Genomic DNA, 23,375 nt, shown 5'->3' with positions numbered 1-23,375 from the left:
TTATAAAAAAAGTAATACGCTCAAATAACACCAATTTTTTTTTTATGGACAATAATAGTACACTTTATAAATTTTCAAACACAATTATAATATTTTAAATAATTTTTTAGATTTTTTTTTAAAGGTTTGAGTTGATTATTTTACATTTATGATGTAGTTTTTAGGTGTTAGAGTTTATTGTATAGAGTTTAAAATTTAATTTTAATCTTTAAATTTTGAAAATGGAGATAATTTTGGAAAATAGGAGAATGTGTGTTATGTTTGAAAAAAAAAAAATTAGTGTTATATTTGAGAATTGCCTTAAAAAAATTTAGACTTTTTGCAAAGCTTAAAACAAAAAGACTAGACGAGGAAAATGAAAATAATTGGAGATTAGCTTAAAAAAAAAAAAAGGTTCCATCTGGGTGGGTCTGTTGAGAAAACGAAAGATTGCAACTTGGAAGAAGAGAGAAAATTTCCTTTACTGACTGAATGGGGAAAGAGGAAGATCATATAGAACCCAGGTAGATTTCCTGCAAAGTCCAAAGTTTTGGTCTTTACGGAGTTGAATGGAATTGGTGTCTAATTGTTTTCCTGAGGATTGTATACACTAGGGTTTCTTTGATCTTGAAGGAAATCGGGCGTGTTCGTTTGGGGGAAACATGTACATCGAAGAACTGAAGGAGGGAGGCGACGAGAGTATTATTAGCCAAAACGATTCAATAGGGATTGTGTCATGTACAAGTAGTGATTTGGGTGTTTGGAATGCAAAACGTGCTCTTGTTGGAGCTGGCGGTCGCGCACTCTTCTACCCAACCTTGATATACAACGTTCTCAGGAACATGGTTCAGTCAGAATTCCGATGGTGGGATCTAGTCGATGAGGTAAAAAAACCACATTGCTTTCAACTGTTTTGCGTTTCTGCCTTGTGGGCTAACACATACACCTATGCTCTGTGTTATCAGTACGTTTTGCTTGGTGCTGTGCCTTTCCCCACTCATGTTCCACTTCTCAAGGAACTTGGTGTTTATGGCGTGGTTACCCTCAACGAGCCTTTTGAGACTTTGGTTCCCTCATCTCTCTATCATGTAAGCTCCTCCATTCAGAGCTTCTCATCATCGTTATCATGCCTTTCTGCTTTTCATTTCTTCTGTATCCTGAAACCTTGTAGGCTCACGGTATCAAGCATCTAGTGATTCCTACGAGAGATTATCTCTTTGCTCCATCAATCGCTGATATTTGCCGAGCTGTTGATTTTATTCACGGTAAGTTTCATTATCTTCAATTCTCTGGCTTAAACATTCCAACTTGTCTTGCATTATCACTCATTTTCCCCTCCTATTATTTTGGGAAGAGACTGCGTCAAGTGGCAAGACTACTTATGTTCACTGCAAGGCTGGCCGGGGACGCAGTACCACCATTGTTCTCTGTTACCTGGTTGCCCATCTCATTCTCAGCCATTTTCTTATACTAGTTTGCTTTTATAAAGGTTATATTTTCTTACTTTTACGCTTTTACCCGACAGGTGAAATACAGGGAAATGACACCTGAGCGTGCTTATGAGTACATTCGGTCCATCAGGCCGCGGGTCTTACTTGGTACTGCTCAGTGGAAGGTGCGCTTTCAATTCCCACACCTAGAGCTCTTTGACATGCTTAGAAATTAGTCTTGCTTTGTTTCTAAGTTGCTAAAAGCATATTTTTTTGAACGGCAGGCTGTGAAGGAGTTCTACGGTTCCAGAATTGGAAGGAACGCAAAAGAAAATAACATGATTGTGAAGCAAACAAGCTTAGCAATTGCGGCTGAGAAACAGTTGTTCTCAGCTTTTGATGATGGGTCAGTGGTGGTGGTAACTCAGTCCGATCTGACTGGGTATGATGAGCCTCAAATCATAGGCAGGGATGCTTCATGCGTGGATGTGCTACCAGAGCTGAGTTTAGCTTGCAAGGTCCAATATGCAAGCCAAGCTGCATTTGCTAGGATCTCATGCTTATGGCTTAAATCACCAAGGAGACAAGTCCTTGTTGATCAGTTGCAAAGTCTTGGTGTCAACATCAAAGTCTGTTAAGCTTCAGACACTGGTGGCAAGTGAGAAGTAGAGAGGTGATGCTCATCTTGAGGCAAATGTACTTGTATCCATTGTACAGAACACTGATTTTCATTTACAATGGCAAATTGTGTTAAGATGACTCCTCCTTTTTTACTCAAAACGTACCAAGACTTCTGCTTCTGAGGCCAGCTATCAAGTATCCATCCACCAAGGCTTGGGGCAACGTAACTTGAAAAAATAGGAGAAGGAAGTGGGCTGAGATAAAATTCTCTTAGGTTATTAGCATTTAGTGGAAAACTGAAGCTATAAATAAACTTTGCCGAAAAAGAATAAACCATTTCATATGTAGATGATGTGCTCGTGGCAGCAAACTTGGTTCACTACGTTGATTTGTTTCAATAATTCCAAGCAATTGGGGCTCCCTCAATCTCTCTATATGTATACATACACCCTCAGCTTCTCTCTGGATTCGATTCGCTAGCATCTCAAGGGTGATGAGACACTTGATATCAAGACCTCCTGGAGTAATCAGAAGGTACAACTTTAAAGTCATGCGGATATCAGAAGAATACGACACTGTTCATTATAAATCTGTCAGCTAGACTTCTCCTTCCCTTACTTGACTCGGTCACAAATTCACAATGTTTTGATTACTGAACATCTCTTAATTAAAAGACTTTAAAATTCTTTTTTGTAAAAATCCTTGGGTGAAGAAACACCAAATTTATGACATAATATGAAAGGGAAATCTAGACAAAACAAGGGGTTGTGTCGAGAGAGAACACATGATTTAAACAAGTTGAAAAATCCGCATAATCTACTCTCGGTAAATGGAATGTCAATCCACACAGCCCATTTGCTCTCTCGCTCCTCTACCTTACCGGATGCCGCCTCCTACGTTCCAAAGATGCGTGTGTGTTATGTATCATATCTCTTTTCTACTTGTATGTTAGCATCTCATACTTGAACATGCTTGGTATCATAATGGATCATATCTAATGGTTCATACCTCTTTGGTCGGATTCCATCTTCTTCATAGTCCATCATTCCACTTGGTTCCCCAAACATCTCTTTATTTCCTCTGATGTCAACATCCCCCTGCCCATAACGTAAGTAAGACTACATCGACCATCACCCTTCCCAATCACAATCCAGAAACATCAATCAAATAACAACCAAGTAATGCATTCAAAACACTTGTTTCGTGATTGTTTTCTTTGTATTTTTGTTTTTTTATATAATTACATCCAGCATGTTAGGGTTTCTTGTCACAGAAAGAATGGTAAAAAGAGATGCCACAGCTGACTAACGGACTCACTAAATATATGGAAACATAAATTTTTAATCGAAGATTGTACTGGACTTTCAAAGCTCAAACACCTTGGATTTAATGAAGTTTATCCCCATCACATTTACATAGACCTAAACTATTAATAAACCCACCATATATCTCGGAAGATATAAGACAGAAAAGTTAACTGGACTCTCATGGTTACAGGAAAGTAATCAGACATGTAACAATTATTAGTTACACAAAATAATTAATAGGGAATAGTAAACTCCTTAGGCCTCCAAAACTGATCATATATATCACTGACCTTCATGGACAGAGACTTCTTCACTTCTTCCACCCCTTCTTCTACTTCCTTACGATGTTTCTTATCCATCTCACTCATATTGTCCGCCCATTTGATCTTGTCTTGAATTGAAACAAGCAGATTCTCTGACGTGTTCATCCTACACATCAATTTGCGCCAACAGACTCAAAAAAGTAAGGCATAAACTCTTTCATGGAAAAAGACTTTTTACATAGAACTCAAGCGTAGGTCGTGAAGGTAAATCATTAGCAATATATTCAAACACCACGTAGAAGTTATTTTAATCAGAAATAGAAGGTAGAAAATTCTTGGGATCTGTTGGAAGAAGAAAATTACCAGTTTGACAATGTGTGTAACATATTCACTAGTTGTCCTGGCCTTAGATCCCTACCAGCCGCAAAGGGAACCTGCATGTTTCCAAGATAAATGACAATCAAAGATGTGCTTACAAATATAAAAACAAAGCACAGTGGGTATATACGAAAATGAGACAGAAAACACACCTCAAAGCATCTTTTCAATTGATCCAGTTTTCCTCTAACTATACCCTGGGAAATAATTAAAAAAATCAGCACCATACAATGTCACAGTTAGTTATCAGTGAAAACATGCGGGTGACTTGGAAAGAAAAAAACGAAGAAAACTCACCGCATACATGCATTCATTGATAAGAAAGTCTTCAAGTTCACGAACATTAGTAACATCTAACTCGACCATTAGCGTATCATAAGGCAGTACCTTGTTAGACTCAGCAAGGGTAAGCACAGTGAGCTGCTTTAGCTTAAGAATTTGGTCAGGAGTCAACTGAGGAATACGGGTAGCATTGCCTAGAGTGCAGATGAAATCAATTAAGAAGAGGGTGTGAAAAGGTAATAAAAAGAAAAGAGATATATATTAACGGATGGAAGGAATCGTACATTTGTAGTCACCCCAGGTGCCATGGGCAAACAGGCGTAGTAAATCCAGGTAGACAGAATTTGTGGTTCCTTGAAGCTGAAATGCATTATTGTAAACAGCTTAAGGCACCAAATATGAAGAACCTTACAAGTAATTTCTGATCAGCAAGAGATTAGTAAAGAATTGAAGGGAACAAACAGTAATTTCTGATCAGAAAGAGATTAGCAAAGAATTAAAGAGAACAAACACAAATTCCTAGTAAGTAATTTCAGATCAGCAAGAGATTACCAAAGATTTGAAGAAAACAAACACAGACTCCTAATAAGTAATTTATCAGCAAGAGTTTAGCCAAAAATTGAACACAAATTCCAATGCACATAAGCGTTATAATTGGTCAAACAAACCCTAATGGAGGAGAAACCCTAGGTCGACGAGTTAGGTACGGAAAAATTGGTCCATCAGAACAGAGAAATTGAAGCAGTAACGTACCTCGGCCACATTAGGTAGAGCCAAAATCTCGGAGAAGGCGAAAAGAGAAGGATGCGATGTAGCTTCGATGATGATAGGACACAGAGCGTCGCCTATGCAAGTAGAAGCTCGGGTAACGAGCTGATCAATGATCTCTGCCTGCTTCTGCTCGATGTCCATCTTCTTCTTCTTCTTCTCGAATCGGTTTCGCGGTGGTTTTAGGGCAGCGAGCAAGGAATCCGAATTCTCTCTACTATTTCCTCTTCTCTCTCTCTCTCTCTTTATACATGTGGCGACGTCCTCTATCCTAATTTTTTCTAGATCTTTTTCCTTATTTTATTTTCCTATTTTCTCAACGTACTTGTTGGGCTAAGGCCTATTCTCAACCGCTTTTTGTGAAGCCCAAATAAGCCCTCCTTGCGAGTCAGAGGGTTTACCTGCATTTGCATTTGCAGCAGAATCTCTCTCTCGAGGAGGAGGAGGAGCTCTTCGTTTTCCTTTGCGTTCGAAAGATATGGCAGAATCTCGCAGCAACCGAGCGGCCGTTCAGGCTACTAACGACGATGCATCCGCCAGTAAATTGTACGCTACCTCTTTCTCTCAGCCAGTATATTTTCCTTTTCTTTTGTTTTCGCCAAAATTAGGGCTCATTCTTTTGTATCCTTGTTTCACTCTGTGTTGTTTTTAGTTTCTTCTTCTATGCTTGGTTGTTATGGATCTTTGAGCATATGTTTTTTTTTTGTATAACATTAGTTGCTGGTTTGCTTCTTTTTTTTTTGCCAAGGTCTTGTGTCAAAAAGGGATATATGAAAGACGACTATGTTCATCTCTTTGTGAAAAGGCCTGTTCGAAGATCTCCCATCATTAATCGAGGTTACTCTTATCTCCTCCGCCATTGCCATTGATATAGGTGGGTTTGTTGTTTGCCTCACTCACACTGCTGGCTTTTCTTTGTTCTTTTTGTGTTTCCTAGGTTACTTTTCCCGTTGGGCTGCCTTCCGAAAGTTTCTGTCTCAGTTTCTAGAAAGTACTAATGAAACTGCTCCAGCAAAGAAACAGATACTGTCACTCGGAGCTGGCTTTGACACTACGTATTTTCAGTTGCTGGTTTGTCTTTTTTCCTTTTCGTTTTGATAGGTCGGTCTAGCTTACCAAATTCTCCATTCGTCCTATTTATTTCTACCCCTCTTTACTATAGGGATCTGCGTTCTTCTGTTCTCATTTTATGCATTTTGTAGGATGAAGGGAAAGGGCCCATTTTGTATGTGGAGCTGGATTTTAAGGAGGTATTCTTCAATGGACTTCATTTGTACCTGCTTTGATTTTACTGGATGAGTGCTCAACAGAGTATTCATCAGGTATATTTACTCTAATGCCAAGTGGATTTGGTTCTTACATTAGGTAACAAGTAAGAAGGCTGCTGTTATAGACAACTCTAGCCAACTGAGGGACAAACTTGGAGCCAATGCATCTATTTCTATTGGTAAGAGCCCTTTTTTTTCTTTTTCTTATCTTAAATGTCAAATGATGCATTTCAGCTAGTGCAGTCCAGTCATGTTCTTTACTGTTGGCTTGTAGCTTTAGTGCCTTATGCTAGCTATCTTTTTCTCTTTAACTTTTCAGAGGAAGGCCAAGTGCTCAGTGATCATTACAAGTTACTTCCAGTTGACCTACGTGATATACCAAAATTAAGAGATGTTATATCCTTTGCAGATATGGATCCAAGGTATGCATATTTTTTTGATATTTTACACGCTGTTATTACATATTTCTTGAACCCTCAGCCCTTTTCTTTTACCCTCGTCCAAGATATATACATATGCTGACTAATGATAAACTTACTTGATCCCTAACACCATTATCAGTCTGCCGACATTTATTATTGCAGAATGTGTTTTGATATATCTGGACCCTGATTCAAGCCGTGCCATCGTCAATTGGGCATCAAAAACGTTTTCAACTGCAGTATTTTTCTTATATGAGCAGGTTTTCCGGCATATTGTTATTTTCTTTGCTGCATGATATTGCAGATACAAATCTTACTGCTGATTTTTCTAACTTGTTGGGTTTCTGTTTACAGATCCATCCAGATGATGCATTTGGACATCAAATGATTAGAAATTTGGAGGTAAGAGTGTGTACTCTAGTTGCCGCAACATCTTCATAAGTAAAGCTTAACTTGTTGATGTTTCTGCCAAACTATGGAGTCTAGTAAAATATTATGATACTGCCACCGGAATAACTGTTAAACTGATTAATTGCTTCTGAAAGCTTTGCGGTGTTATGTGCTTCAGAGTCGGGGGTGTGCACTCTTAAGCATTGATGCATCACCAACTTTACTTGCAAAGGAGAGGTTGTTTCTTGACAACGGATGGCAGGTGTGTTTTGCAGTTAGAATATCATGATAATTTCTTACAATCTGATATGTATTATTTTTGCCCCAAATCTTGCATTGCCAAATAGTTTGAGTGCAAATATGGCAGAATTTGAATGCAACGTCATCTAACAAAAAGCATGCTTGTTAAAATTCTTTGCTAAGTCACAGTCAATATCTTGTATACTTCTCTCGTTTATGATGTGAGAATAAGTTATCACTCTGACATTATATTGAAATTCAAACAATTTCTGGTTTGAGTGCCAACATGCAGTTTTCAGTCTTTTGTTTTGGTCTTGATGGCTAGTTGTAGCTAAAACAAGGTGAATGTCTGATGAAAGCAGGGCTAACTTTTAAGTATATGGCCTTTCATAATTTTTTACTCTCTTATTTGTTTTGGTATATCAGAGAGCTGTTGCCTGGGACATGCTAAAAGTGTATGGTAGTTTTATTGATACTCAAGATAAACGCAGGTCAGTGCTTTACTTGTCAGTAAAATTTTGTAACAGCGTTATGTTATTCATACCTAGTCTCTAATCTGAATTCTTTTGCCGACTTTGGAGCTCTCTCTCTTCCTTGTTTTTTCAATTTTATTATCTTCCATTAGAAAGCCTACTGCTCTTGGTATCTAACTTAAATGAGCATGTCGTGTTTCTAGGATTGAACGATTGGAGTTGTTTGATGAATTTGAAGAGTGGCACATGATGCAGGCAAGTCTGTCTCCAGCTTTTATTAACTTGATTTTGCACCTGTGTGTATGTGGAAAGTAAAAAAGAACAAAGATGATTGGTGTTGAATACAAACAGTCTCCATTATATATTTTCATGATGCATGCGTCAGATTAGTTGATTGTGTTTGTGGGTAAGCCAGTAAAGCAGGATATAACCGTTTATAGCTTTGAACAGGAACATTACTGCGTCGCACATGCTGTCAATGACGCAATGGTACGTACATAAGGCATGCTCAAGTATCTACAACTCATTGTGCATTTTAGTTTCGGAAGACAGTAAGAAAATATGATGAGGTTGAAAAAGAGCTTTCTGGAATGATAAAAATGCAGGGAATATTTGGAGGCTTGGGTTTCACAAGAGAAGGGGGCTGTGAAAGCATGAGCATCTCATCAGCATCCTCACCTTGAAAAAGGAGGAGGGTTTTGTATGGCATTGGATCCCCTGCAACTGGTACATTAGTTTAAACCTATTTGATCAGTTGGTGGAAAACCCGTGGTGGTGGGTAGAATCTGATTGTGAGCTTTGCCAAATTTGATAGGAGTGATGATGGGTTGGGTTGATATAGACGGAATGTGATTTGATTGCACAATGTTGTCCTAGAAGAGGCCTTTCTTCGGGTGTCGTGTTGAGCAGATAAACAAAGGGAGACACGAACTTGTCTTGCATTATTTGAAATAAGAAATGCTGCTATTTGATGCACACGTGGAATTTATAAGGCCCATGTTCGCACTCTCACCCTTGGAGATATGTGGGCCGGGCCCCCATCTTGCTTGTTTGGTTGTAATTCACTATGCTCCCTACTAAACCAGGACAATCATATGCACCAGTTTGATACGTTCATTACGATTAAAAATATATTTTGTCTTTCTATTGTTTTTTTTTTTAATTTCTTTCAGTGGTACTGAAAATTAATCTTTATGAAAGAAAGACAAGAAAAAAAAAAAAGTATTTGAAAAAAAGACAGAGAGAGAGAGAAAAGACACTGAGAGCGTTGTTGGCGATGGGATGCACGGCCTCCAAGCTCGACAGTGAAGACGCTGTCCGTCGCTGCAAGGAGCGACGCCGTCTTATGAAGGACGTCGTCTACGCTCGTCATAGTCTCGCCGCCGCTCACTCTGACTACTGTCGCTCTCTTCGTCTCACCGGCTCAGCCCTCTCCTCCTTCGCATCCGGCGAACCCCTCACCGTCTCCGAGAACACCCCCGCTGTTTTTCTCCGCCCTTCCTCCAGCCACGACGCGCCACGTGCCCCTCCTTCCCCATCCCCAAAGCCTGCTCCGCCCATCCGCAGCAAGCACAATAGGCAAAGGAGGACGAGGCTCCCCCACATTCTCTCCGACTCCTCTCCGTCTGCCTCTCCTGCCACTACTTGTAGGTCTTTCTATCCCACTGCTCACCAGAACTCTACCTACTCTCGCTCTCCTTCTCAAGCCTCCTCCGTCTGGAACTGGGAGAATTTTTACCCTCCCTCTCCCCCCGACTCCGAGTTCTTCGAACGCAAAGCTAGCCACCGTCTTCCTTCCGATTACGACGCCGAAACTGAGATTTCCGACCACACCCTGAGAGATGCCGCCGAAGAAGTTCACTGCAGCGAGTGGGGAGACGACCACGACCGTTGCTCTGCCACCTCTTCGTCTGACGGAGATGTGGTGCCCGAAACGCATGTTCCAAGATCCGGTATTGAAGAGCCGGAGAAACAGCAGCGAGACCCAAATGGCAAAGATACGAGGTGCAACTCTGACCACGTTACCACTTCTTCCCACTGCTACCAGACCAAAATGGTGGTAAGGCACAAGAACTTGAAGGAGATCCTTGACGCCGTTCAAGACTACTTCGAAAAGGCTGCCTCCGCTGGTGATCAGGTTTCCGCCATGCTTGAGATCGGCCGGGCTGAGCTCGACCGCAGCTTCAGCAAGCTGAGGAGTAAGTCTACTTCCCACACTCTACTAACATAACTAGTTGCTGCAGGGAAACCATCTCATTCTCTCGCTCTGTGGCTTTGTCTGCAGAGACGGTGTATCATTCAAGCAGTGTGTTCAGCAACTTAAGCGCAAGCTGGACCTCAAAACCCCCTTTGGCTGTCAAATACAAGCTCGATGCATCTACTCTGAAAGATGAACAAGGCGGCTTCAAGAGCCTCTGCTCTACTCTAGACCGACTCCTCGCTTGGGAGAAGAAGCTTTATGAGGATGTCAAGGTATATTTCCTGTTTTTTTATGTTTACCAACAGCAACTTCTAATAAATCAACTTGTGGATGCAAAATTAATTAGGCAAGGGAAGGAGTTAAGATCGAGCACGAGAAGAAGTTGTCTGCGCTACAGAGTCAGGAGTACAAAGGAGGCGATGAATCCAAGCTAAACAAGACTAAAACTTCCATAACCAGATTGCAATCCCTCATCATTGTCACTTCAGAAGCTGTTTTAACCACGTCTAGTGCCATTCTTCGCCTCCGGGACACTGACCTTGTGCCTCAGCTTGTTGAACTCTGCCACGGGTCAGTCTTTTTGGTTCTCTTTGAAGTTGGTTTTGTTTTTCGTGGTTCCTTGAGTGATGGTCCTGTTCGTAAAAGTATCAAAAGCCAATGGCAGAGAAGAGTCAGATGCAAATTAGGCCGACTTATGTGATGAGAAGGCCACGCAGCCTTGGTCCAGGCTTATTTTTATGCTTCTGAAAACTCATGTGAACTCAAAATTAAACGGCTTTAAATACCATGTATCGCTTGAAATGCAGATTAATGTACATGTGGAAGTCAATGCACGAGTACCACGAAATCCAGAGCAACATAGTGCAACAAGTCCGTGGCCTGATCAACCAAACAGAGAAAGGTGAGTCAACATCAGAGGTACATCGGCAGGTGACAAGGGACTTAGAATCAGCCGTCTCCTTGTGGCATTCGAGCTTCTGTCGCATCATCAAATTCCAGAGAGAGTTCATCTGCTCTCTCCACGCCTGGTTCAAGCTCAGCCTTGTTTCCTTGAGCAACGAAGACCCAAAGAAACAGAGGCCAGACTCATTTGCCTTGTGCGAGGAGTGGAAGCAGAGCCTGGAACGGGTGCCTGATACGGTGGCGTCAGAAGCCATAAAGAGCTTTGTAAACGTGGTCCATGTCATATCAATAAAGCAGGCGGAAGAGGTGAAGATGAAGAAACGCACGGAGAGTGCAGGAAAGGAGCTGGAGAAGAAGGCATCCTCACTTAGGAGCATAGAGAGGAAATACTACCAGGCTTACTCGACGGTTGGGATAGGCCCTGGACCGGAGGTATTGGACGCTCGGGATCCGCTGTCTGAGAAGAAATGTGAGCTGGCGGCGTGTCAGAGGCAGGTGGAAGAAGAGGTGATGAGGCACGTGAAGGCTGTGGAGGTGACACGGGCAATGACTCTCAACAATCTTCAAACCGGCCTGCCCAATGTCTTCCAAGCCTTGACCAGCTTCTCATCTCTCTTCACTGAATGTCTCCAGACTGTCTGTTCGAGTTCCTACTCCATCAACAACTGAATGACTGATGATGAGGTGCAAGAAGTATCATGTAAATTTACCACTGGTTCTCTTTTGCGTTAACCTTTAAATTTGTTTGAGGATTGATGATTAATCTATTTGACCATCAAGAATTTTATAATCATCGTTAGGGCTATTTATCATCACCATAATATATGAGGTGAACAAAAGAACTGGAATCTTTTCCATTAATACATATGGGCCACCAAATGGGTAAGACATGGGCCTAAACAATAAGCCCAGATAGGCCGATCGTTTTGGACTTAATGGCCGTTGACGTTGACATCGTACGGCGCACCCAACGACCGCCAAAGCTCTCACACAGCCTTCCTTCTAACCAACACTTTCTCTCTCTCTCTCTCTCTTTTATGGCGATGCTTTCTACTGCTTCCGTTTCGGGGAGCGTCGACCTGCCCAGACCCATGAAGATTGACTCATCTGCGTCTCCGGTGGTGGAATCCGATCCAACACCAACGTCCCCCGAGGGATCGCGCACTAGCGGCTCACCTGATCGCCATGATCCTTCCACTTCCTCCCCGAGCCCCAGTCGTGGTGGTGACAATCAGGTAAGAGATGAATTCTTCTTTTTTAAGATCTAAAGTGAACTTTGATCTTGGATTTCTTACCTGTTCTAGTCTGAAGTCATATCGAAAAGTGAAGAGTATCGGCAATTATTTCGTCTTCCAGCTGAGGAAGTAAGTATTCCCTCTCTGCTTGTCAAAAATTCATGGCTTCGATTCCTCTTCCTTCTTCCAGTCAAATATATTTTGTGTGTAGGTCCTTGTTCAAGATTTCAACTGTGCTTGTCAAGAGAGTATTCTTCTGCAGGTACTCTACTACGTTGTTTATGTCTGTCAGCAGGTACTTATCTCTTTGCCTTTCTTGAATCTTTCTTTTCTTCACTTTTTGGCTTCTCTTTCTTATCTCCAGGGTCATATGTACCTCTTCATCCATTATATCTGCTTTTACTCAAACATCTTTGGTTATGAGACCAAGGTACCATAGCTATATCCCTTGCTCTCTCCTTTTTCACTATTTCTCTTCTCCTATTCGATATTGATCTGTACTCTTGTTGCAGAAAGTTATTCCATTTTCGGAGATATCTTGCGTTAAACGAGCAAAAACTGCTGGTATTTTTCCAAATGCCATTGAGATTTTGGCTGGAGGGAAGAAGGTACCACAAGTTCTCTCTGGCTGTTGTTTCATTTTCTGAAATCTTTTTTGTTTGTTGCCTCAGTCCTGATCTTAGAACTGCATTCTTTCGCAGTACTTTTTTGCATCGTTTCTTTCCCGTGATGAAGCTTTCAAGCTTATCCATGATGGATGGTTGGAATATGGTAGTGCTGTCAAAGCAGAGGGAGATAGTCAGGTGACTGAACAGCAGCTGGAAAACACTATGCTCTTTACTCCTCAAGGCTTCTTTACTTTTTCTTTCTGCTCATCTTTCTTAGCTTATCCATTTCAGGATTCTTTGTCTGAGTCCAAAAACCAGGTTAATGATGGAGTTGTTAAAAGGGCACTCAGTTCCATGGATTTGGCGAATGAACTAGATATCCCATTGAGGTAACTTGACCCCTTCCATATGGTGTACCTGGTTTCTGTAACTTCCTGTTTCACCACTTACTGTCTTTCCTTCACAGGGATGAAAATCTTCATCTTTCAGGCAGTTCCAGTCTTCCTGTCATTAGTCAGAATGGCGTTTCACCTTCTCCCGTTCAGCGGCCTGCAGAAACAGTTGAAGATATTATGGCTTCTTCTTCAGCCAATACTGTTAACTGGAAGCCTGAAGCTATAAACGCACCTAAATGTAGTTAAATTCCTTCCTCGTTTTCATCTTAGTTCTTTTTTAGTGGTCTTGGTAATGTGGCAGATTATTATTTCTAGTCAACTGTTTCAGGGTGTGAATGCTAGTAAACTCACTTTGTTTGCTTTTTCTTAGTGTATGTCATTATGTGTCTATCTTTTAGCTTGCTGTTTTGGAACATAAACTGACTTTGTTTGAATTCAAATGGGGAAGTGTCTCATATGATTTTACTATATAAGGTCTATTGGAGTGTGGTAACTAAGATTTATTTTCTAGCCTCTTTATGGTACTTCACTAGTACTCAATCTGTCTCAACAGCTTGTACTCAGTATGGAGACCGTATATCCTGCTGAACCGGTTATTTCGTTTATGCATACATGATCTCTGATTCTTTCTATTTTTGGGGTTAATGTGATCTCTTTTCATGTTCTCATTAGAATTCCCACCCAAATTTTGTGTTTCTTCCTTGCAGTATCATCGGATTTTACCAAGGTAGCAGAGGCAAAGTTTTCGGTAATGTCACTTTCTTTGTCTAATGAGATAGATGAAATTATGGAACCACCCAATCAAAATGTACGAGAATATAAGCATTAACTGAATGCAGAAGTTCGTATACCTAAATAGACTTTACTTTATGTTTGCAGATTCCAGTAGAAGAGTTCTTTAGATTGTTTTTTTCAGATGGTGCCGTCAGTTTTGTTGAATCTTTCCATAAAAATTGTGGGGACAAAGGTAGAGTTCTTTAGATCGCTCATTGCTGTTTTTTTTTTGTATGTTCTTTCTCTGTGGGTGTTATTTATCCAGGGAAGATGTACTTGCAGAGTTTAGGTGTACCTCTTGGCAACCTGATGAGAAGCTCGGACACACCCGCAATGTCTCATTTCAACATCCGATAAAAGTTTATTTTGGTAATATTTTTCTTTCCTATATACAGTACTAGGCTATGGTCAATATCAAATATGTGTATGCATGACTGTCGGGGTTCGTTCGAAGGTGCAAAATTCGGTGGTTGCCAGGAGTCCCAAAAATTTCGGATGTACAGAGATAGGTATAGAAATTGCGTATTCGATTGTTTTCCTGTTTTATTCTAGATCGTCAAAGCTAAGTAAGTTTGCTTCATTGATGCTTATTGTATGTTGTCTGATATTGTAATTTTTTTTGCCAGCCATCTGGTTATTGAAACATCACAGGAGATCAGCGATGTGCCTTACGCAGATTATTTTACTGTAGAGGTAGGAGGAAATTTACCCCGAATGCTATCAGTAGTTTGATAGGTGACGTGTGTTATATGTGTTAATAGTTACCTTTGGCTGGCTGATTCTAGGGGGTTTGGGATGTGAAAAGAGATTGCAGAGACTCAATCGAAGGTTGTATATTGGATGTTTTTCTCAATGTAGCCTTCTCTAAAAGAACCGTGTGGAAAGGTTTGTTTGGCTTAATATACTCTTCATTTGTGCTTCGAGAAAAAAAAAAAAAAGCTTAATTTACTCTTCTTTTGTCCTTGGCTTTTGAAATCAAGTTTCTTATAGGGTTCTGAAATCTGGCTTGACATCTATGAGTTTTTGCAGGAAAAATAGTGCAGTCTACTTTGGAAGAGTGTAGAGAAGCTTATGCACATTGGATAAGAATGGTACTTTGTCAGCGGCCATTGGGTCAACATTTTCTGTTTCAGTTTATGCAGGAATTTAAACAAGTTTATTTATCCTTCTTTTTTTTATTATCCTTGGAGGCACATGAACTATTGAAGCAGAAGAAGCTGGAGAACCAAGAAGGTTCGTGTTGTAGACTGATGATTAACAGAAGCTTTTTCCGATAAGATAGCTTGCTGACACCTTTTTCTACAGGGGATAAGTTGATTGAGGATGGTGTACCGCTAGCAGCAAGGGAAGAAACAGTATCTGAATGTGAAGAGGAGAGGAAGGTGGAAATGGTGGGAGGAGGGATAGTGAAACAAAGCTTAAGGGGAGCGTGGGTGAATCTGACATCGTTTGTGAAGAGGCAAAGCGGGACAAGGCAGGTTATAGTAATAGCGTTTGCAGTGATCTTACTGATGCAGGTATGTGTTTTTGGATAAATTGGTGGTGAAAGAGAGAGATTGAGTGAGGGAAACTAATAGGTGGAAGTGTGGACAGGTGACAATAGTGGTGCTGCTGAAGAAAGGAGGAGGGGGGCAAGTAGAGTACCATGAGAGGTACAACGAATACAGTGGAAATGAGGAGAGTTTGGGGTGGCTGGAGAAGCGAATGCATTTTTTGAGGGAAGAGATTATGATGGTAGAGGATCGCTTGCAAAGGATGCGACAAGACCATGCTGCCTTGAAGGCTCAGTTCCACCATTTGGAACGCATTGTCCGTCGCAACCAACATTAGATTTGTTTCGCCCTACTCTCTGTGCAATGCGGATGAATATGCATGTATGTATGTATGTATCTATGTATTTTCGGATGTTACTTTGCTAAGTTTCATAACTACTCAAATGAATATGAGCAGAGACTTTGTTTATTGAAATGAATTTAATCAACTGTATTCATATTATTGCATTCGGATCGAACATATAAACTCTGCATCATACAGGCAAAGAAAGCCTTCTCATCTCATTCCTCTGTGTTCCTTGCTATGAAGGCCGGAGTTAACACACCATGAAAATCCTTCCTAAGGGTATTTTACCAACAGCCCTGGAAAATTTTACTCATGTCTCAAACTTAGGTTTTAGGCACACTCAATTTCAGATATGTTAAAACGTAATCCAGCTAACTCTCAACATCCTCTCTATTTCCACTTTCAAGAACTGAACCTTTCCTTTTTTTTTTTTTTTTTTTTTTTTTTTTTTTTTTTTTTTTTTGTCATCGAACTGAACCTTTCCTAAAAGTAGTAAGCATCTATCAAATTTACAGCTTCTAACATTGGATGATCAAAGCTTGGAACATCTAAGCGTTCGTAACCATCGAGATTACCTTTGGCTTTGGAATCAAACCTCAACCAAAGATCGAATTCTTTAGTAAACCGTTGGAGAATACATTAGGAATTAAACTTCTACCTAAGGTCGAGTTCACACCAGTGACTCACTCCACTGTTTGTCTCTATAGGGTTCTCCCACGCAAAAAAAAACAAGAAAAATTGTTGATATTCAATTTCGTATGACAATATCTTTGTTTTCATTGATGATTGCATTTGTTATTAGGAAATTAGAGAACTACAACAGAAAACCCCAAACGGCAGCAATGATAAAACCATAATGGTGGACAGAGTTAGTGCCAACGATGAGGTACAGAAAATAGGAAACGGATAAAGCAGAATAATAACCGAAGGATCTTAATTACAGACAGACACATTTGAGGGTGTCTTGTGTAATAACCAAGTACAAGTGAATTTGAGTCTAGTCAAAGGAAGGAACACTTTTCTAGAAGGATGGTATGGAGTAAGATTGGAAAGGATCTTGCTAGGCTGGTGTCAATTTTATCAAGTTGAGCAACAGCCGTTCTTCTGGGCCACAGGCTGACCTCTAATCTGCACTGTTGGCGGTCTTGCGTTGTTCCCAGATGGTTGGCTTGCCATTCTGCATCCAAACCACAAATCAATTTCACTCGTATGACACATTCACTTCGTAATCTGATTAGCTACATGAAAAGTTTCTACTTGAAATTTCAATTTGAACCACTGCATGGTCAACATCAGTGAAAATTTTCAACGTTTTCCCTTTCCGCTGCATTTGTTTTAGCAACGGAGTCACTTTTACTCAACAAGCATGCAGTGATCATTGCTGAGATCTATATAAACACTTACAAAAAATGAGATGACAAATCTTATGAGCATTAGCTGCCATTTATTTATATAAATAATGAAAGATAAATACCTCTCTTTGATGGATGCAGACATTGCCATGAAAGCCTGTTCCACGTTTGTAGCATCTTTTGCACTAGTCTCCATGAAAGGAACTCCAATTTCATCAGCAAATGCCTACAAATGTTTCAAATTTCATCAAGAAACCAATTATAGCCTTAAAGTTTGATGACTTCAAAACTTGATTAGTAAAAACAGATATGAGTACAAGTGCGTATACCTTGGCCGTTTCATATGGAACGGCTCTGTTTTCAGCAAGATCAGACTTGTTTCCAACAAGGATTTTGTTGACATTGTCACTAGCATAACGATCAATTTCACTCAACCATTGCTTCACGTTATTGAAGCTTTCTTGATCTGTGACGTCGTAGACAATCTACCACAGACTAAGTTAGTACGATTTCTAAAAGAGTTGATGTTGAAGCCACCACAGAACTAAGTTAGTAGAATTTGTAAAAGAGTTGATGCAACAAAGAGAATCAAAGTAAGTAGCTTACAATGATTCCATGAGCACCACGGTAGTAACTGCTAGTAATAGTCCTGAACCGCTCTTGACCAGCAGTGTCCCACTGAAAGATAGTGAAGGGGGGAAAGTACATGGTCACCAGTGAGAGTAGTTAATGAGAAGCAAGAAGAGCAAACTTGGACGGTGAGAGATCAGGAGATATGTTCAATGTCAGATTTAGCACAAAAGACACGCTCAGTAGAAAAAGAGATACATACGATTTGGAGCTTAATCGTCTTCCCATCTTGCTCCACGGTCCGGATTTTCTGGAGAAGAGATAAAGAGAAGAAAGAGGGATAGATTAAAGCCTCGGGATAAGCCACAAGAACGAAAGAAAAATGAAACAACTTACGAAATCGACTCCAATAGTGCTAATGTAGCTTTCTACATAAGAATCATCCTGCAGCAGAACAACAAACATGAGGAAACGTAGAAGCTACAGCGTTTGATCTCTGAGGAAAGGAGAAAAAAACTTACAGAAAATCTCAAAAGTAGACAAGACTTGCCAACGCCGGAATCCCCGATAAGCAGGAGCTTGAAAAGATAGTCGCTGCAAATCCCAAAACGGAAAGTGAAACAGAGACACTAAATAAGAGATCAGAAACGAGAAATAGAGACAAATATTCAACCATTGAGATCAAACAGAAAGATCTCCAAACCCTAGGTTTCAGCACGTAATCGTGGAATCTATATCGCAAGAGAATCATATATTTATACAAAATAAGCGATGGGATTAAGCTGAAGGATGCGACACCCGATGGAGAAAGGAACTTACTACTCGGGATTCATGGTTTCGATCCGTCGGGGAGGTACAAGGAACCGGGAGATGATGATATATAATATAAAGCAGCCAGAGATCGAGAGAGACAGAGAGAGAGGGGAGAAGAACTAAAGAAGAGAATTGGGCCTGAAAATAGTTGTGAGCCCGGCCCAATAAAGCCAAATATTTTAAAAGAAATTGCAAACTGGTGTCTTTTGTGTATGCCCGACGGTGTCATGTCATCCACTTCCTCCAGAGGGACCTATTAACTCTTTTACTCTTAATTCATATAATAATGTAATTTTGATGACTTCAGTTCCTTGGATTGTTTTTTTCTTAATTCATATAATAATGTAATTTTGATGACTTCAGTTCCTTGGATTGTTTTTGACTAAGATATCTTATGTTATGACTTGTGATTTTAGATTGGAATGTGCTGTGACTGAGTAGTGGAAACGTCTAAAAGCTGACCACCGCCTTTTTGCAGATAGAATCGGTCCATGTATCAAGCTGGTGAAGCATAAGCTTGCGGCCCTCGATATAATACATAAAATTCGGCCTTTTTTCCTTTAATGCAGTGGTACATGTAGTGCCATTTATAAGAGTTGCACCCCAGTTTGAGTCACATACTTGTATTCAACCAGCCTGTTGCTTTTGAGTTGTGTATAAGTGATGGCAATATTCATATCATATATTAGAGCTGTGTATGTTTTAGAGTCTTCATCTATATATGTAGCAAGACTAAATAATTTTGTACGGAATAAAATAACCAAAAAACCAACCAGCTAATGATGAACATAGATACTGCTATTGCGTGTTGACATATAGAAAAAGAAATAGCTAGTGCTCTTATTAATACCATAATCAATCACCAACAGCTTGATATGCATAAATATTTGTGTACGTAATTCATAAAATGTGTACGCTTTATATGTGTTTCATAGTTCATGTGTGGAAGAGAGCTGGATCAAAAGGAAAAAGAAGCACACAGGGTGTAACTCTCATTTTCCTAAAAGCTTCCATATATAGTTTTGGTTGGCGTTTGGTTTTAATGATGTGGAAGGAGGAGAGGCTGGAAGCCGTGGCTGAGACAGGCGTCCCATACTTGGTCCAAATCCGAGAGAAGGGATGTGCCACACTCATGCATGTCCCATCCTTCTAAGGCGTGCAATATACCGGCCACTCTAGTTGCACTCATTGCCTTTCTCGGTAACCAGTTCTGCAGATGATTTTTTTTTAATTAGAACCTCTTACATATATATAAGAAAATTAGTTGGATTGGATAGGTTTATGTAATTACCTCACAGGAGTGGATATTCACTAAAGATTTTGGAACTATCAATGCCGGTGTGGTGTGATAGATACAATCTCTTCGTAACTGCTTGAGGGGGAACTGTGAGAATGGTATAAACAATGTCCCTTTTGTGGCTTTTTCCTGCTCTTCTCTAGTTGTTCCTTCTCCCACCAGCCATACCTTCACCCAAAATCCATTACTTAGTTTGATTAGTATGCTATATATTCATTAGTATATTTATTAGCTCTCTCAAACACATTTAATTAATTATCATTCTGCTTCTTTGCATATTTGTGTACTCATATTCTTAACTACCTTCTTTGACGAGAGTGAATCAGTGGTCAAATAGACCAAATGGTCTCTGCATTCTTGTGGAACGCATGATCTTAGCTTCTCATACTCGTCTAGGCGCAAGGTCGAGACCTGGGGATGACATTCACATGAAAATGTAAGGAGTGACTTAAAAGAAATTTAAACCCATCACTAAATGTCTTTTCTATTGGACATCACCAGAGAGGACCAAGAAGAAAACAAAGCACCTGAACACCTCTCTGGCAGAGAGCAGAGGCGATGGAGTAGGCAACCTTTGTGAGATTGCCTGTCATCACGACGTTTGTAGTTGTTTTGGGTACACTATTGATCACAACGGCTGCTGCTAATCTACTGCCGTCCACCACTCTCACTTTCAGTTCTGGATGCTTGCGGATATACACCTCCCCATTCATGTTCAGCTCCTCCCCCTGTTTCAGTTCACCACAACTTTAACACTAGGGTATCTACCCAATGTAAAACCAAATTAAAGAGTCAGTGATATATCGTTTCTTTACTTGGTTCATGAGACCCAGGCTAAGCACCTTCACTCCTTTTTTATCTGCCTCCAATATCGCTTGCTCGATCATGTTGTTGATGGCGTCTTTCCTCCATTTTAACAAGTACTGCATCCATCGTATATATATCACCGTTATTACATATGCATCAGTATATTAAGCTGCCTCTATATATATCTTAAAAATGAATTTAAAAGGATCAACTAATTAAGCTGCAGATGATGAGGACCTGTAGATTATATCTGGGTATCATCCAAGACTGCAAGTTGAGCTTCTTGAAGGAGTTGCTCTCAGCGACAAAGAGGCGGCCGTAGAAGAGCGTGAAGATCATGGAGAGAGAGGTGAAAGGCCACAAAAGGCGCATGAACCATCTATATGAGAAAGGGTAGGAGGCAAATGAGGCCAAGCCAATGCGCAAATGGTATATAGACTCTGGCGTTGTCAGGTGAGTTAGATGCACAACGTCCACTCTATCTTCTCCTCTTTCTAGAGACTTCTCGTACAAGGTATCTGTGGTTTCATCCATAGTGCCGTAGATGTAGTCGTACAAGGGCATGAAGAGGGAGTAGTTGGTCCGGAACTGCGTGTGGTGCAGCGAGTGGAATCTGCAATTCTCATTTTTTATAATTAAAAGTAGTTTAAACTTTAGATTTTATAGAACTACAGAATCCTCCCAATGAAAGTAAATACTACCAAGTTATTTATCAAAAGATGTTTTGTTAAAGAAGCTATTAATGAGTACGTGAATGTTGGAATATGTGCCGATCGAGTATGTGCTGATTTATGATTAAATGGTTTTTTTTGGGTGGTCCAGGGATTCGGTAGTTGACGACGATCATATATATTAAGGGTACAACTATATCACGTCACCTTGTTATACAGGAAAGGAGAATGTGTATATATGGAAGTAAAGCGGTGTTATTAGTATGCCTTATTAATATTTCCTTTAGATTTTTTGATTGCCTAATTAATTATTAGTATGAACTACATTGTATAGATATCAGAAAGGGTTTCTGTTGGTTATGCTTATGTTATGCCAAATTGTGTTTCTAAAACTTTGGTCTTAAATTCTCTCTCTCTCTCTCATCTCTGACTCTCATGAAATAGCAGAGGAGGTGTAAAGGGCTTACGATGGAGTGTAACAGAGGAACTTGAGGGGAGGAAAGAGATGGAAAAGGCGCTTGGGGATGAGCTCGAAGTTGCAGTGTCCCATGTTGTTCATGACATCTATGTAGATTACATACCCGGCGAATGACGCTATGGACGCCGTTTTCGTTAACAACGTCGTAAGCAGCGGTATCGCGAAGAGCATGAAGTATGCTATGTGCTCGGCAAAAGGATGTATCACCGCTGCATATATTGACGATTAGGTGTACGCCATAGATAATAGCTACTAATTAATAAGGACGTTAAACGATGTATTAATTTATACGTATGTTAAACAAAATTCCTAAAAATCGGTCCGCTGCATAGAGAAACGAAGGTAAGAAAGAGTTACAAGTGATGGGCTCAGTGACGATAGAGGAGTGGTGGTGTGAATGATAGCGGGAGTAAAGAAAGTGGTGGTGGAGAGCTTTGTGGAGCCAATAATAGAGGAACTCCACAGGTCCGGCGTGAAGCAAAGCTGCCATCAACACTCCGTCGGTCCTCCACCAGGGAAGTTGCTTGGCCTCCGGCAATAGGCAGATGCCTGTATAAAACAGCACTCCGTTGAACAATATTTGGTCATCCCTGCATCATATATATATGTATATGTCAGGACTCAGGACTACTATTATTAGTGGAAATAATACATACTTAGCGCTCGCGCGCATGCTAGGCATAAGGAATAATAAAAACGCACCAGTTGGTTTCCCTGTCGACCTGATTGAAGTCGATTCCCTTGTCCACGATGCGCCTCTTTCCCTTCGCTGTATAGTAACGGGACAGAGAGATCCAAACCTGGTTGTGCAGAATTCTGAAGAGCAAGAAGGGGAATACGAGGGAGTACCCGAGATCTCTTTTCTCCGGATCATCTGTCACAAACCTGTATGTGCTGTGGACCACCCATGGTGCTACCACTATGTACTTTTGTATTGTTTCCATGTTAAACAAATAAAAAACACGCATATATATCAGCAACGGGGGATTCAATCATAAGGCGGGGTATAGACAGTGTTAATACATATATAAAAATACATAGACAAAGAACACATGATAGTGTACCTTGAAACTCCCGAGGGATGTCCAAGGCCAATCGGTGAGGACTCCTGGTTTTGTGGCCATTATACCGTCGAATATTGTAATATGGGTATGTGAGTCACTGTGTTTCTCCAACTCTTGTCAGCCAAGGTACATTATATAGAGAGGTATCAAACTCCTTAACTGATAGATGTAGAATAACGAAACCACCCCTATCTTCCCACCAGTCCGATTCCTTGTGATGGGGCCAGCTAAGACCAAACATGTACTACTCCCATTCGATGCTATCCACATGGATCCTCATTTATGACACTCAGCTAATTACCCCCTCTCCCACCTTCATGTGTATATCGATGATCTGATCATATCCATGTCTTCAAGAAATGCACCGCTTAATGGATGACTATATATATATATATATCTGATTATAATCGAAATAGGGTAATTTCCCATGAAAGAATAACTAATAAACCAAGTTGGGCATGTGCTAGGTTTTGTTGCTTGGCAACTACTAGCCAATTGATATCATGCACGTTGATCAAGCGCCAGCTACTGTCTGTTGCACCAACATT

The 23,375-nt window shown here is 40.4% G+C and overlaps 7 protein-coding genes across 9 annotated transcripts; 4 read left to right on the top strand and 3 right to left on the bottom strand.

The window, feature by feature from the left end:
- Nucleotides 1–354: 354 nt before the first annotated feature.
- LOC17897391 (putative dual specificity protein phosphatase DSP8) lies at nucleotides 355–2,377 on the top strand. 2 transcript variants are annotated; one of them, XM_023788949.1, is made up of 7 exons: nucleotides 355–503; nucleotides 613–863; nucleotides 945–1,067; nucleotides 1,151–1,244; nucleotides 1,334–1,416; nucleotides 1,505–1,594; nucleotides 1,694–2,377. In XM_023788949.1, exons 2-7 carry the CDS (start codon nucleotides 642–644, stop codon nucleotides 2,045–2,047), a joined length of 966 nt encoding a protein of 321 aa, XP_023644717.1. In that variant the 5' UTR covers nucleotides 355–503; nucleotides 613–641; the 3' UTR covers nucleotides 2,048–2,377. The 2 variants fall into 2 exon arrangements, with proteins under 2 accessions (XP_023644717.1, XP_006303247.1); XM_006303185.2 differs by having other exon boundaries at nucleotides 594–863.
- A 296-nt stretch (nucleotides 2,378–2,673) lies between these two features.
- Nucleotides 2,674–5,282, bottom strand: LOC17899035 (COP9 signalosome complex subunit 7). 2 transcript variants are annotated; one of them, XM_023788950.1, is made up of 8 exons: nucleotides 5,014–5,281; nucleotides 4,545–4,620; nucleotides 4,276–4,454; nucleotides 4,131–4,175; nucleotides 3,964–4,034; nucleotides 3,628–3,766; nucleotides 3,039–3,127; nucleotides 2,674–2,923 (listed from the first exon to the last, which is right to left on the bottom strand). In XM_023788950.1, the coding sequence occupies exons 1-8, from the start codon at nucleotides 5,170–5,172 to the stop codon at nucleotides 2,902–2,904; spliced, it is 780 nt and encodes a 259-aa protein (XP_023644718.1). In that variant the 5' UTR covers nucleotides 5,173–5,281; the 3' UTR covers nucleotides 2,674–2,901. The 2 variants fall into 2 exon arrangements, 1 of the variants encoding a protein (XP_023644718.1); XR_002835333.1 differs by having other exon boundaries at nucleotides 2,904–2,923; nucleotides 3,039–3,110; nucleotides 5,014–5,282.
- A 130-nt stretch (nucleotides 5,283–5,412) lies between these two features.
- Nucleotides 5,413–8,965, top strand: LOC17898295 (leucine carboxyl methyltransferase 1). The gene is made up of 14 exons (XM_006305120.2): nucleotides 5,413–5,574; nucleotides 5,777–5,865; nucleotides 5,966–6,099; nucleotides 6,231–6,278; nucleotides 6,394–6,475; nucleotides 6,616–6,718; nucleotides 6,858–6,978; nucleotides 7,073–7,120; nucleotides 7,287–7,370; nucleotides 7,775–7,839; nucleotides 8,025–8,076; nucleotides 8,272–8,310; nucleotides 8,427–8,547; nucleotides 8,636–8,965. The coding sequence occupies exons 1-13, from the start codon at nucleotides 5,507–5,509 to the stop codon at nucleotides 8,502–8,504; spliced, it is 1,011 nt and encodes a 336-aa protein (XP_006305182.2). The 5' UTR covers nucleotides 5,413–5,506; the 3' UTR covers nucleotides 8,505–8,547; nucleotides 8,636–8,965.
- A 38-nt stretch (nucleotides 8,966–9,003) lies between these two features.
- Nucleotides 9,004–11,717, top strand: LOC17900623 (nitrate regulatory gene2 protein). Its single transcript, XM_006306834.2, has 4 exons — nucleotides 9,004–10,019; nucleotides 10,106–10,293; nucleotides 10,368–10,591; nucleotides 10,828–11,717. The coding sequence occupies exons 1-4, from the start codon at nucleotides 9,098–9,100 to the stop codon at nucleotides 11,591–11,593; spliced, it is 2,100 nt and encodes a 699-aa protein (XP_006306896.2). The 5' UTR covers nucleotides 9,004–9,097; the 3' UTR covers nucleotides 11,594–11,717.
- Nucleotides 11,718–11,912: 195 nt separating this feature from the next.
- On the top strand, nucleotides 11,913–15,931 carry LOC17897847 (protein VASCULAR ASSOCIATED DEATH 1, chloroplastic). Its single transcript, XM_023788948.1, has 18 exons — nucleotides 11,913–12,159; nucleotides 12,229–12,288; nucleotides 12,371–12,421; nucleotides 12,524–12,589; nucleotides 12,672–12,767; nucleotides 12,861–12,962; nucleotides 13,059–13,156; nucleotides 13,234–13,400; nucleotides 13,870–13,910; nucleotides 14,042–14,129; nucleotides 14,219–14,305; nucleotides 14,391–14,445; nucleotides 14,563–14,629; nucleotides 14,722–14,821; nucleotides 14,966–15,027; nucleotides 15,127–15,169; nucleotides 15,242–15,453; nucleotides 15,530–15,931. Exons 1-18 carry the CDS (start codon nucleotides 11,962–11,964, stop codon nucleotides 15,764–15,766), a joined length of 1,830 nt encoding a protein of 609 aa, XP_023644716.1. The 5' UTR covers nucleotides 11,913–11,961; the 3' UTR covers nucleotides 15,767–15,931.
- A 659-nt stretch (nucleotides 15,932–16,590) lies between these two features.
- Nucleotides 16,591–18,612, bottom strand: LOC17900296 (ras-related protein RABD2a). The gene is made up of 8 exons (XM_006304097.2): nucleotides 18,517–18,612; nucleotides 18,219–18,291; nucleotides 18,094–18,141; nucleotides 17,960–18,007; nucleotides 17,734–17,805; nucleotides 17,457–17,612; nucleotides 17,250–17,353; nucleotides 16,591–16,952 (listed from the first exon to the last, which is right to left on the bottom strand). The coding sequence occupies exons 1-8, from the start codon at nucleotides 18,528–18,530 to the stop codon at nucleotides 16,856–16,858; spliced, it is 612 nt and encodes a 203-aa protein (XP_006304159.2). The 5' UTR covers nucleotides 18,531–18,612; the 3' UTR covers nucleotides 16,591–16,855.
- A 712-nt stretch (nucleotides 18,613–19,324) lies between these two features.
- On the bottom strand, nucleotides 19,325–22,916 carry LOC17900889 (protein ECERIFERUM 1). The gene is made up of 10 exons (XM_023777524.1): nucleotides 22,828–22,916; nucleotides 22,466–22,689; nucleotides 22,121–22,353; nucleotides 21,753–21,972; nucleotides 20,852–21,227; nucleotides 20,623–20,730; nucleotides 20,335–20,535; nucleotides 20,111–20,218; nucleotides 19,802–19,975; nucleotides 19,325–19,720 (listed from the first exon to the last, which is right to left on the bottom strand). Exons 1-10 carry the CDS (start codon nucleotides 22,885–22,887, stop codon nucleotides 19,550–19,552), a joined length of 1,875 nt encoding a protein of 624 aa, XP_023633292.1. The 5' UTR covers nucleotides 22,888–22,916; the 3' UTR covers nucleotides 19,325–19,549.
- Between the last annotated feature and the right edge of the window lie 459 nt (nucleotides 22,917–23,375).

The sequence above is a fragment of the Capsella rubella genome, unplaced genomic scaffold (assembly GCF_000375325.1).
Source record: "Capsella rubella cultivar Monte Gargano unplaced genomic scaffold, Caprub1_0 scaffold_1, whole genome shotgun sequence".
NCBI lineage: Eukaryota > Viridiplantae > Streptophyta > Magnoliopsida > Brassicales > Brassicaceae > Capsella > Capsella rubella.
The sequence above is the reverse complement of the archived record's forward strand: the minus strand, read 5'-3'. Positions and strand labels throughout refer to the sequence as shown.